General features: G+C 39.0%; 2 protein-coding genes across 2 annotated transcripts in view; one reads left to right on the top strand and one right to left on the bottom strand.

Annotated features, from left to right (window-relative positions):
* Window positions 1–476: 476 nt before the first annotated feature.
* Window positions 477–1,271, top strand: LOC148037396 (uncharacterized). The gene has a single exon (XM_087677102.1). It carries the CDS (start codon window positions 477–479, stop codon window positions 1,269–1,271), a length of 795 nt encoding a protein of 264 aa, XP_087533228.1.
* Window positions 1,272–8,348: 7,077 nt separating this feature from the next.
* Window positions 8,349–11,998, bottom strand: part of LOC148037395 (plastid division protein PDV2-like) — a 30,762-nt gene continuing 27,112 nt past the window's right edge. The window contains exon 2 of the mRNA XM_087676304.1: window positions 8,349–9,939. Within this exon, the coding sequence (XP_087532430.1) occupies window positions 9,205–9,939 (735 nt within the window). The 3' untranslated portion in view covers window positions 8,349–9,204. The remainder of the gene's footprint in view (window positions 9,940–11,998) is intronic.

Here is an 11,998-nt window from a genome sequence, read left to right as displayed (position 1 = left end):
AAGAACAGTGAACTCTGCTCATGCTGAATAAGAACAGTGAACTCTGCACACGCTGAATTGCAAGAACAATGAACTCTGCACATGTTGAATCATAAGAACAATGAACTTTGCTCATGCTAAATAAGAACAGTGAACTCTGCACATGATGAATCGTAAGAACAGTGAACTCTGCTCATGATGAATAAGAACAGTGAACTCTGCACATGCTGAACAGTAAGAACAGTGTGCTGGACAGTAAGAACAGTGAATTCTGCACATGTTGGACAGTAAGGGATCAGGTCTTTGTTTATGTGTGTGTATGTAAAGTCCAGGAGTTAATTGAAGGAACTGCCGCTTTATGTGAGTCATAGACCGATTGCATGGTTCCATCCCCGAGATTTGAATTCTTTTCTGTAAGAATTTAAGCTCGGATAGTTTTGGGTGAAAAGGCCATACACAGTTTTTACAGAGATTACAGGACTAGAGAGATTGCAAACATGGATAAAGGCAAAGGAAAACTCCCCCATGAAGAAGAGAGTTCTTCTTCTACTCATAGACACCAAAGAGAGAGTATTGGTGCACAGGTGTCAGCACCTTCTAGAACCGAGATTGAACCACATGATGAGGAGCAAGAACAGGACTTGTTTATGGCACAACTCCTCAGTATGGTTGGCTCTTTCCAACAGCTGGTAAAGAATCCTCGGATGCAAAAAATTTTGAAGTCACATAATGAGGATTCTCAGGCTGAGTCATCGCATCATACCATGGAGCACTCAAAAAGGCAAACCTCTAATGTGCGTGAGCATGTGGAAAAGACACCAAACATGGAGACAGGTCCAGTGCAACAAGAAGCACAAGCACAGGATCAGGGAGTGAATGGTCAAGGCAGTTATGCACAAGTAGCATATCACACTATTCCTCCTCAATTTGCTATTTATCCTGGTTACTTTGGTGGTGGGCCAGTTTTTCAAGCAATGGCTGGATTACCCACGGGTTATCAGGGATACTTGCCTAGAGGGCCACCAAGAATAATGCCTATTGAGGCAGTGAACCCACTTTATGCTAATATTGGTCTACAGCCCGGTTATCAGACTCTGCAGAGTCCTTATTTTATGCTTGGAGTACAAAATGCAGCCACTGGTTTTTCTCTGCCTAGTGGGCATATGGCAGCTAAGACAGGTGAAATGAATGCTGATAATGCACCTAAGGGACTCCCCTTTTTACAGCCACCTGTCTATGACAACCTGACACCAAAAAGTGCAAGGCCTAAAGACTATAAAGAGGGTGGTTAGGCAATAAAGTTTGAAACCTTCAGTGGTATGCAAGATAAGCTAAAAGCTTTGACATTTATGTAGCAATTTGATGCAACTTACACAAGAGAGAATTTTACTTAGACTTCTAAGGTGCAAAAGGCTACAAATTTTTTGAAAGGTAATGCTTTGCAGTGGTGGAACATATTGTTGATGCAAGGATATGCACCTGCCACTTGGGTTCATTTCAAACAGTTGTTTGCAGCCTCATGGTTAACTAACACGTTTGAAGTAGATGTCATGATTGCATGGCATAAAACGCAAAAAATTGTACGGATTTAGAAGAGTACAATAAGAAATTTTGGGAAGCACTTTTTCCTGTGAGTTCTTACAAGACAGTGCCCCTGTCAAAACAAATTGAAAAGTACTGTTGTGGTTTGCCCAAAGCCATCAGGGATTATTATACCAAGACTAGGGTTACAAATATGGTACAGTTAATTGAAAATGTTAGTGTGGAAAATGCATTGTTGAAAGGAAAAGCTGACAGCTTTAAAGGCACTGAAAAGAAGGATTCTCAATTTAAGCAAGATCCTGGCAAGAAGAAGAAGCAATTTCCAGAAAGGACCAGTTTTACAAAGAAGACTTTTTAGAAGAAAATATTTCAGCAGCAACCTCAGACTTCTTTTAAACAGGGTAAAGGACAAAAGAGGCCACTTTTTGGCAAATCATTTGAAGAAGCTACACCAAGTAAAAAGAAGCCCAACATTGGCTTAGTGCCTGATATGGTGGGAGATCAATCAGTTGATAATGCACAGAACCGTGCAGAGCTTGGGGAAAGATCAGAGATTCCACAGTGCTTATTTTCTTTGATCTTGGAGCTCGAGCAAACTTTATCTCACCAGCATTGGCAACTAAATTGGGTATACGTCCTGAGAAAATGGGACCAGTTGGACAGGCTGATTTGGCATGCCCATGACATACTGAACCTGTCACCCACATTCTTGGAAAAATTCGTATGCATATTCAGAGCTACGTGGACACAGAGGAGTTCCATATTATGCCTCTAGAGGGCTGTGATGTTCTGTTGGGTATCCCATGGTGCCACAGGAAGCATGCTATCTTGGATACTTACAATAGAACGATTACTCTTGTACATAAGAGCAAGACTCATGTGTTAGATGTGAAGCTTAAAGGAGAGTCTATCCCAGTTATTTCTGCTTCTGCAATTACTTCTGTAATGAAAAATTATATTTCTGCATACTTGGTTTTTGCAAAGCAAGTTAATGAAGTTGACAGTAATGTGTCTGTACTAGATGAAAGTAGAAGGGCTTTCTTGGATAAATTCAGTGACTGTTTCTCAGATTCGTTACCAAGAGAGTTACCCTCTGAGAGGCCTAAAGATCATACCATAGATCTTATTCCAGGGACTAGTCCACCCATATTGGCCACTGTACAGGGTCAATGCAGCGCAGTAGAAAGAGATTATGACACAGGTTAATGAGCTTTTAGAGAAGGGACTAATTCAGCCTAGTAGTTCTCCGTTTTGTTCACTTGTGTTGCTAGTTCAGAAAAAGGACGGCTCTTGGCGAATGTGTATTGACTACAGAGCCTTGAATAAGAACACGATCAAGAATAGGTTTCCGATTCCAAGAATATATGACATTCTTGATCGATTACAGGGAGCAGGAATGTTTAGCAGGATAGATTTAAAAAGTGGATACCATCAGTTTAGAATCAGGCCAGAGGATATCCATAAGACTGCTTTTAGAACGACATTTGGTCTCTATGAATTTTTAGTCATGCCATTTGGATTGACCAATGCTCCTGCTACGTTTAACAGGATGATGTATAGAATTTTCCGCCCTTATCGAAGTTTCTTTGGCACATTCTTTGATGATATGATTATCTTTTCAAAGAATGAAGAGGAGCATAGAAAACACCTAGTTGCAATCTTTAATGAGCTTAAGCATAACAAATTGCTCATTAATGGTAAGAAGAGTGAATTCTTTTTGAAAGAGATTCACTTCCTTGGGCACATAGTTTCTAAAGATGGTGTGAAGATGGATCTTGCAAAGATAGAAGCAATTGTCTCTTGGCCAGACTTGAAAACTGTTCATGATGCCCATAGTTTTCTTGGCCTATGCTCTTACTACAAAAGATTTGTAAGACACTTTGCAGAGATTGCTTCTCCTTTACACACGCTTGAAAAGAAGGATGTCAAGTGGCAATGGACTGACAAAGAGAAATCAATATTTAGATGTTTGAAGGGAAAAATGACTATAGATCCAGTACTTATTTTGCCAGATCTGTCTAAGCCATTTGTAGTACAGTGTGATGCATGTGGAAACAGCATTGGTACTGTATTAATGCAGAATGGCCGAGTTGTGGCATACGAGAGTAGAGTACTTTCTGTCGTTGAAAGGACTTACCAAATTTATGAGAAAGAATTATTGGCTGTGATCCATGCACTCTCTAGTTGGAAGCACTATTTGCTTGGTGTTGATTTTGTAGTGCAAACGGATCATCAAACACTTAGATACTTTCTCACACAGGCTAAATTATCAAAGAAACACATGCACTGGGCAAATTTCCTATCTATGTTTCATTTTCAAATAGTGCATGTGGAAGGCAAGAAGAATGTAGTTGCAGATGCTTTATCTCACAAACCACAGGTGTCAGTTGTTTCAATTCCTTATCACCATGAATTGGATGATATGAAAGAGCAGTATGTTGATGACGAAGATTTCTCTAAAATCTATGAACAGCTGATCAATGGCCTACATCATGATCATTATGTGTTCAAAGAAGGCTTTATCATGATGCATGGAAGACTATGCGTTACAAAACAACTAAGGCCAAAAGTTTTATTAGAAAGTCATGCTCCACCGTATGCAAGACATCGTGGTATTAATGCTACAGTCAAAGCGGTAGAGACTTTCTTCTATTGACCAGCCTTGAGATCTAATATTGATGCATATGTCAGATCTTGCCTTGTATATCAAAATGTCAAATTTGATAGACAAAAGGCACCAGGGTTATTGCAACCATTGCCTATTCCAAAAAGGCCATGGGAAAGTATTGCCATGGATTTCACTTTTGATCTTCCAAGAACTTCTTCAAGGAATGATGGAATCTGGACTATCATTTGCAGATTCAACAAACAGGCACATATCATTCCTATAAGGAAAAAGATTAAGTCTAAACACACGGTAAAGATATTTATGCAAAATATCTTCAAGTACCATGGAATGCCATGGTCAATTGTCAGTGATAGAGACCCAAGAATGACTAGCTTGTTTTGGAAAGCATTGTTTGGAAACATGGGCACTATGCTGAAATTTTCATCTTCTTTCCATCCACAAACTGATGGACAGTTTGAAGAAGCAAATTCGACTATTTTAGATTCACTGAAGTGTTATGTTTCAAATCATAAGACTTCTTAGAAACACTACTTGCTATTGGTTGAGTATGCATACAATAATACAGTGCATTCATCTACTGGCAAAGCGCCTTTTGAGATTGTGGAAGGTGGAAAGAAATTGCCTCCCATTTTGCAGACAAAAGATAACATCTTTGAAGCAAATCGTTATGTAAAAGATTGGGAAGAATCATATAAAAAGGTCAAGTATGCCCTAGAAAAGTCACAAGCTAAACAGAAAAGAGCTGATAATAGTCATCGTCAGGAGCTCTTGTTCAAAAAGGATGATTGGGTCTTATTGCGTTTTGAAAAGGCACGTTTGAGAAAACAGAAGGGCAAGGAACGTTTATTTCCAAAGTTAAGTATACGTTATTATGGCCCTTTTTCAAGTCTCAGAGAACATCAATGACGTAGCATATAGGCTAAAATTGCCAAAGAATTGGAAAATTTATAATGCATTCCATGTGAGCCTATTGAGGCCTTTTATTGGTGAACTGCCAGAAGATTTGGTTCAAGAGAAACAGCCTGAAGTAGAGGAATTAAATGAGATTCTAATTCCTAAGCAGATCCTGGCACATAAGGATAGGAAAGTGAAAGGTAGAGTTATAAGAAGATTTTTGGTGAAGTTCAAGAACTATTCATCAATGGATGCCAAATGGATGAAAGAGGCTACATTGGCAGATTCGCCTCAGTTATTGCAACTTTACCGAGAAGCTTTCTTATTGGAATCTACATTGACTTAGAATGCTTTTTGAAGCAATATACATTCTCTATTGTACATTTAAACATTGTATCTCATTGAATAATGCATAATGTATGGCTTACATTTAGCATTAATATGTGTATCATTGAATGAAATCTCACTACTTTGAAGTTGTATTTGTTTCACATCAGTTGAATAAATATGCATGTTGTAACACTAATAGTTCGCGCATACGTGTTATCGCCTTGTGTTGCATCCAGAAACATGTATATTAGAAAGGCTCCTAATAATCATAGTTTGATACAAGATGTACTTCTCCATCCATGTGAGAGACTTGAACTTGCGATGACACAAATGGTAGTGGAGAAACTCCTACCATTGCCCCCTCTCATCTATTAGCAAGTGATATATGCGATGGCACTAATAACATGGAGAATCTTATTATCGCCCTGTGCCATTTGTTAGCATGTGTGACATGCAATTGAGATTGCTTGCTTCTTTCAAGAGGGGAAGTATGTCACCAAATGGTGATACTTTTTATAGTTGCTTTTGTTATTTACTTATATAAATATTTTATTTTTATTTTCTTTTATTATTGCTACTTTTTACCCCCAGAGTTCTCTTGGAATAAGCGAGATCTTTGCATGGCCAGAAGAGGCAGTCATTGGGACAAATTGTACTAATGGTTTGTCTGAGCCTTAGGACCAGTTCCATATTGAATGGGCACTGAAGAATAAAATGCCGGTGGTTTGGGACTGTGTGCTTAGCCACTGGAGATGGTGCAGGACAATGAGCCTGGCCAAGACAGAAGATGCACATGTAAGAATTCTCACGGAATAAAAGTCACTATAACTGAGCCACATTACACTTTTGATCTGGTCGCAATGATAAAAGTTGCACAGAACAACTTGACGAATACATGGATCACCATCCCTAAAATTTAGGGAGTTACTATTTTTGGACCCCAGAATCTGTTCACGTCATAGTCTTCGTTTTTACACCATGATTAATTCTTTGGTCTGTGCCAAGGTCAAATTTTACACCAATCATGGAGAATTTTAGACCGGAAGGTTTAAACGAGAAAATTGTTACATGTATGCCATGTGACACAAATTCCCTATATATATATATATATATATATATATATATATATATATATATATATATATATATATATATATATATATATATATATATAGCATTTTTTAAAAAACCTAATAAGCATAAGGGACATATAGGAGAATGAAGTTTAGAGGAGCTGAGGACAGATTGCTGCAAGAAAACCAATCATGAAGAGTACTTTTACATCTCTAACTCAAGCACGGAGATAGAGCTTGCTTCCTCTGATCACCTCTCTCTATTCTCAAAAGAAATGCTCTGCATAATGAATTGATTCCATTGAAGGTACAATTCTATGTTTTTTTTCTTTGCACATGTTGAATCGTAAGAATATTGAACTCTGTTCATGCTTGTAAAAACAATGAACTCTGCACATGCTGAATTATAAGAATAGAGAACTTTGCTCATGTTGAATAAGAACAGTGATCTCTGCATACGCTGAATCGTAAGAACAGTGAACTCTACACACGTTGAATCGCAAAAACAATAAACTCTGCTCATGCTGAATAAGAACAATGAACTCTGCACAAGCTGAATCACAAAAACAATGAACTCTGCTCATACTGAATAAGAACTGTGAACTCTGCAAATGCTGAATCGTAAGAACAATCAACTCTGCTCATGCCGAGTAAGAACTGTGAACTCTACGTATACTGAACAGCTCTGAACATGTTGTACTGTCCCTATGGAGCTGGGATTTACTTAGAAGAGATGAAAACCATTTGTTCACAAGTTATGTATTTTAAAACATTACTATTTTTGTAATTTTATATCTTTTAATTGATTAAAAAATACCGAGAGGAGCACTGATCTTCGAGGCCAATCTGGTGTTGAGCAAGGAAGAGAGGTCTCTGTTTGTGTGTGTGTATGTAAAGTCCAAGAGTTAATTGAAGCAACTACCACTTTATATGAGTCATAGACCGATTGTAGAAAACAAAGTTCTAATACACAAGCTTAGTCTAGAAAAGCAATGCACAAGTGCATGTTTCAAGGTGCTTTTTCCTCCCAAAAAGCGAGGAAAAGTCAAATCTTCCCTTCATTTATGCTTTGATTAAGCTAAGATGAAAGCTTCTAAACATTCACACAATCCAACAAATTAATTAATGCATATTGTGTAGGATTCCATTTTAACTTTATAAATAGGATTTTCTATAGCATTACTCCTCATTCAATACCGTGACTGTTACTCGATCTTTCCTGTGAATAGCATTTTTATAATTCAGGTGGATCCTTCATGTAGCGCCTAGCAAGGCATCATCGCACATGATCGTGTACCAAAACCAAAACTCCATTCGTGCATGAATCTCGAGTCACATCCATGCTAGCATTAGATCGCAAACTGAATTTTAGACAACTCTTCGCTTACGTTTCAAAAGCAAATGCACACTCTTGGGAATATCTTAATAGCACAAGTATAGTCTCTCAACTCTGCCTGAGCATCTTAATATTTTAGTTAGGAGAAGGTTTGGGCAAAGGAGAAAGGGCTTGCTCTAGATTCTGATGTGTGCAGCAACATCTGCACAGCCAAGTACAGATCCCAACTTGTGTCCAAAGCTTTCTGTGGAGGGCCTGGTGTCTCAGCTTGTGTCCAAGGTTGCCGCAAACAAATTTTAAAGCATACAAAAACATAGAAAATTGTAGGCACGGAGAGAGAGAGAGTTAGAACATCCTGAGACTCACCTGAATTGATAATACACATGAATTTTTCCTTCCAAGATCACATGCTGTCATCTCTTCGCTGTTGCACAGTTTCACAAGATTGCTTGATTGATGTTAACAGGAGAGACACAGAGAGAGAGAGAGACAGAGAGACAGAAAGTAATTTCAAAACATTGCAGGGGCATCTTCTAATTATTGCCATGGCAATGCTAACAAAAGTCTTTCAAACAAATTGCAGCAATGAGATCCACTAAAATCATTTTCTATCTGTTGGACCTAGTAATGTGTTCCCCAGACCCTTGCTGTTAGATACTATTTGACAATAGTTTGGTATACGTGATCTTGAAAGCCTTGGGCAATGCTGCTAGGTCTCCAAGCAATTTTATTTCTTCAGCATTTATCCACTAGCTCGCATAAGAATAAAGAACAAATCTTTGATGTACACAGAACTGCATGTAGTTGAGGTGAAATTAAGGTTCCTACGCTCCGAAGAATGCAAGAAATAAGGAAAACATCAGAGACACAGGAAGACCACTCACTGAAAGCAGCATCCCTCTGTATGGCTTGAGCACAGCACAGCTAGCATTAGTTGCAGGTTGATGCTTACAATCACTCACCTAGGCTCAATCTCATTCCTGTGAAATTTGCTGAGGCATTAGACTTGTACCAGCAGATGCATTCTACACAGATCTGAAAGTGTAGAACAACTCTGCTATGCAGAGACAAAGGAGCAATAGTACTACAGGTTTGTAGTTCAATTGCATGACTAGGCTCCAAAAGAGCGAGGAAAAATTCTGAGTTAGTACCTAATTAATTCTTCCAAGTTCCAAATTTACAGCAATGGCTCAAGATCCATGCAAAAAGATGACCAGAACTCACAATCAATCAAAACGCAACCTATGTCATCCATGTACTTGATCATGCAGCTTGAAATAGCACATTTGATGCTTCACAGACCTTGGAGAAATTGCAAAATCCACAAGAGCTTTTAGGGAACGTAGTCGAACTTTCTATTTTACACCTCAAGCCTGCACTTCCTGAACTGCAAAAGAATCCCAACATGTTTTTCTCATGCATCAGCCATACCCATAGGATGCATCTGGTTGTCGGATGACCTCTTTGAAGGGAGCCTCAATGCGCTCCTTCACAAAACATTTCTGTACACCATCATGTACAAGTAGGACTTTACCAGGAGGACAAACTTCATCCTGTACGATATGGTGGTTTGAACTTGAGGAAGAAGACCACTCTCCTCCAGTTTTTGGGCCATCTTCAGTTGACTGAAGCTTAACAGTTAACTTCTTCCTCAGATGTGGTTGTAGTTGAGAAAATGATGTGAGGATGGCAATAACACTCACAACCAGCACAGCAGTTTTGGCTGTGAAACCAACAGCTTGGCCCGCTCGAGCTATAATACTAGATACCATACCACCAATCCCTGAAGCTGGTCCTCCAACATTTTCACTGTCCAATTCCGAGACTGCCTCCAGCTGCTTCTGTTTATCACTATCTTCTTCCTCCCTTTGTGTTAGTGGAGGGCTGTCATCAAATGCAGACAAAAATCGGTTTCGAAAGCTGGCTTGGTTCTCTCTCTCCCTAAGAGAAGACATTTCAGGTACTGGGGACTGATATGGAGGAAGCATGAGGTCATCTTTCCTCTGCACAGGTTCCCTGACAAAAGCATAAGCCTCTTGTATAATGTCCCATTCTGAACCATTATACTCTCTCAACTTCCTGATAAGTGTTTTGCGGCATTCTTCAAGCTCTATAAGAAGTTCATCCCTCTCATCTTTCTGTCGTTTCTGTAGATCCTGGAGGAGCACAAAAACTAATGACGGTTAAGAAAAGGAAAATGAACTGCTAGAATACAGACAATTTTTCAAGTTTTGAGAATGCTACTACATGTTGAGAAGGCAAACCAAGGCTTTTAAATGAAAGTGATACATACAATGACAACTGAAACACTCCTAGAATCCCACTATCAATACCCTTAACCACACACAGACATGAAAGCAAGATGGCGAGGACATGATAAATATTTGTACATGGCCTTGAAGCTCTGGTAATGAAAACATACCAAAGCCAACAATCCTTAATATGCAACATTACACTTAACCCAAGACTTGAGAACACTTGCATCTGGTGCAAACATGTTATAATACAAACAGATTCGCAAGCCTCAGAGTGGCAGCTACATTAACAGCCACCCTAAAGTGTGAGCTACACAAGCGAAAACTTGTTCATAAAATGTAGGCTGAGTGATACTTTTAGATAACATTAGGAAAAGACAGTGGAGTTTCCTTCCTCTCGGATAATGAACCAGTGACCACACATCATCATCCATGACATCCAGTGAGATTGTCCATAAGAGCCCTCAGGTTCTGAGCCCTGACTATAGTGACCATGGTATCTCAAATGTACAACATGAGGAACACCCATCCAGGTCCCTCAGAATGGGGAATGCCATTCCCATAACTTGTATTAAGAAGACACTACATGTACAAATTATAACTTTAAATTATACCGTCAACAGTTTTTGAGTCTTTGACTGCTGTTGATGCTTTGAAATGATGAAAAGGCTGAAAGTTTAAAATGTGTTAATCTTGTCATCAGTGCCAAAATGAGTTTTTAATATTGTTTCAAGGTTGTACTTTAAAATCCTTCCATATGACACCCATGATGAGGAGACTGTAAAATCATTGTCGCTGAGGAGGCTGCCTTGGCTAGGTAAATAAGAGACTGCTCAATCTCTTTGGATAAGTACAAAGAATGGTATAAAAACCTTTGCAAATTGTATAATCAAGTCTAATCCATGGAAGCTTTAATCCATTTGAAGGATATGTATGCTAGATTGGACAACCTTCAACATTACCAGCTGGAGGAGCAACTTGTCAACTTGAAGTTAGAAGGTCCTAATCTCACAGAGCACATACGACCTATTGATTCTATGGGTCAGCTAGAGAAGGCCGGTAAGGCCTTCCAAAATGATCCCTATCTTATACAAATTATGCAAAAGTTGCCAGATTCATTACATGCATTCTACAATCAATGTTCTATTGGGTCAAAATGTTCAGCTGCACACAGACACACACTCTCACAGTGAACAGCAAACAGCAAACAACAACAAGTGGAGATTGTTACCACACCCAAAGTTGGTGTTTACATGGGGAAAAAAACCTTCTCCAACTAGAAGGTAAAAAGTAGTTGTGGATAAGGGAGCATCTCAATATCAAACACCTGGTATATATGTTTCATTTCTGATTCTTCTACGGTGGGTTTTGTATTTCAGTTCATGATTAACATCGCAGGTATTTTACTAATCCTAACTAGGCTGAAGGTTTGTTTTCCAGATCTTACTTGGGTGAGTACTGCCTTCATCACATGGAATTGGAGATAGTACCTTCTTTTTGGAGATCGGGTCTTCTGCATCTTTTCCCTTATCTAGGCATTCATATTTCTTTCCTTTCAACTAAGGTATTTTTATCCCTTAATGTTGTTTCCTACACTAGTAGTTTGTTTATTTTTCATGTCAGGTGGACTGCTACCTTGGTGGTTGTGCCTTTGCATTTTTGACTAGCATAGGAACCATCTTCCAAGGTCAAGTTTCAAGTATACCGACGTCAGCACTAGAGTCATCTCCCAAGATCAAGTGCATCCATACCTTGGTGGCTAACCCTTTCCCAACTCTTCCAATTGGAGAGTATCAAATCTCTCTCTTCTATCCTAAAGATCCATTTTCATGGCGGACTGCTATTTTAGTAAGTCTCGACTAGCATTAGAGCCATCTCCCAAGGTTGAGATTCGGGCTTGCCTACACCACTTGGTCAGCGCAGCAGCCCTCTCCCAAGATCTAGTATGGGCATGTTCCAT

The sequence above is a fragment of the Lygodium microphyllum genome, chromosome 4, assembly GCF_053477565.2.
Source record: "Lygodium microphyllum isolate KBCC chromosome 4, Lygodium_microphyllum_v1.1.10, whole genome shotgun sequence".
Classification (NCBI taxonomy): domain Eukaryota; kingdom Viridiplantae; phylum Streptophyta; class Polypodiopsida; order Schizaeales; family Lygodiaceae; genus Lygodium; species Lygodium microphyllum.
Note: the sequence above shows the minus strand (reverse complement) of the source record. Positions and strands in the feature narration are given on the sequence as shown.

Coding starts and splice junctions, on each gene's coding strand:
- LOC148037396 (XM_087677102.1), top strand. CDS start 477: ATGGATAAAGGCAAAGGAAAACTCCCCCATGAAGAAGAGAGTTCTTCT.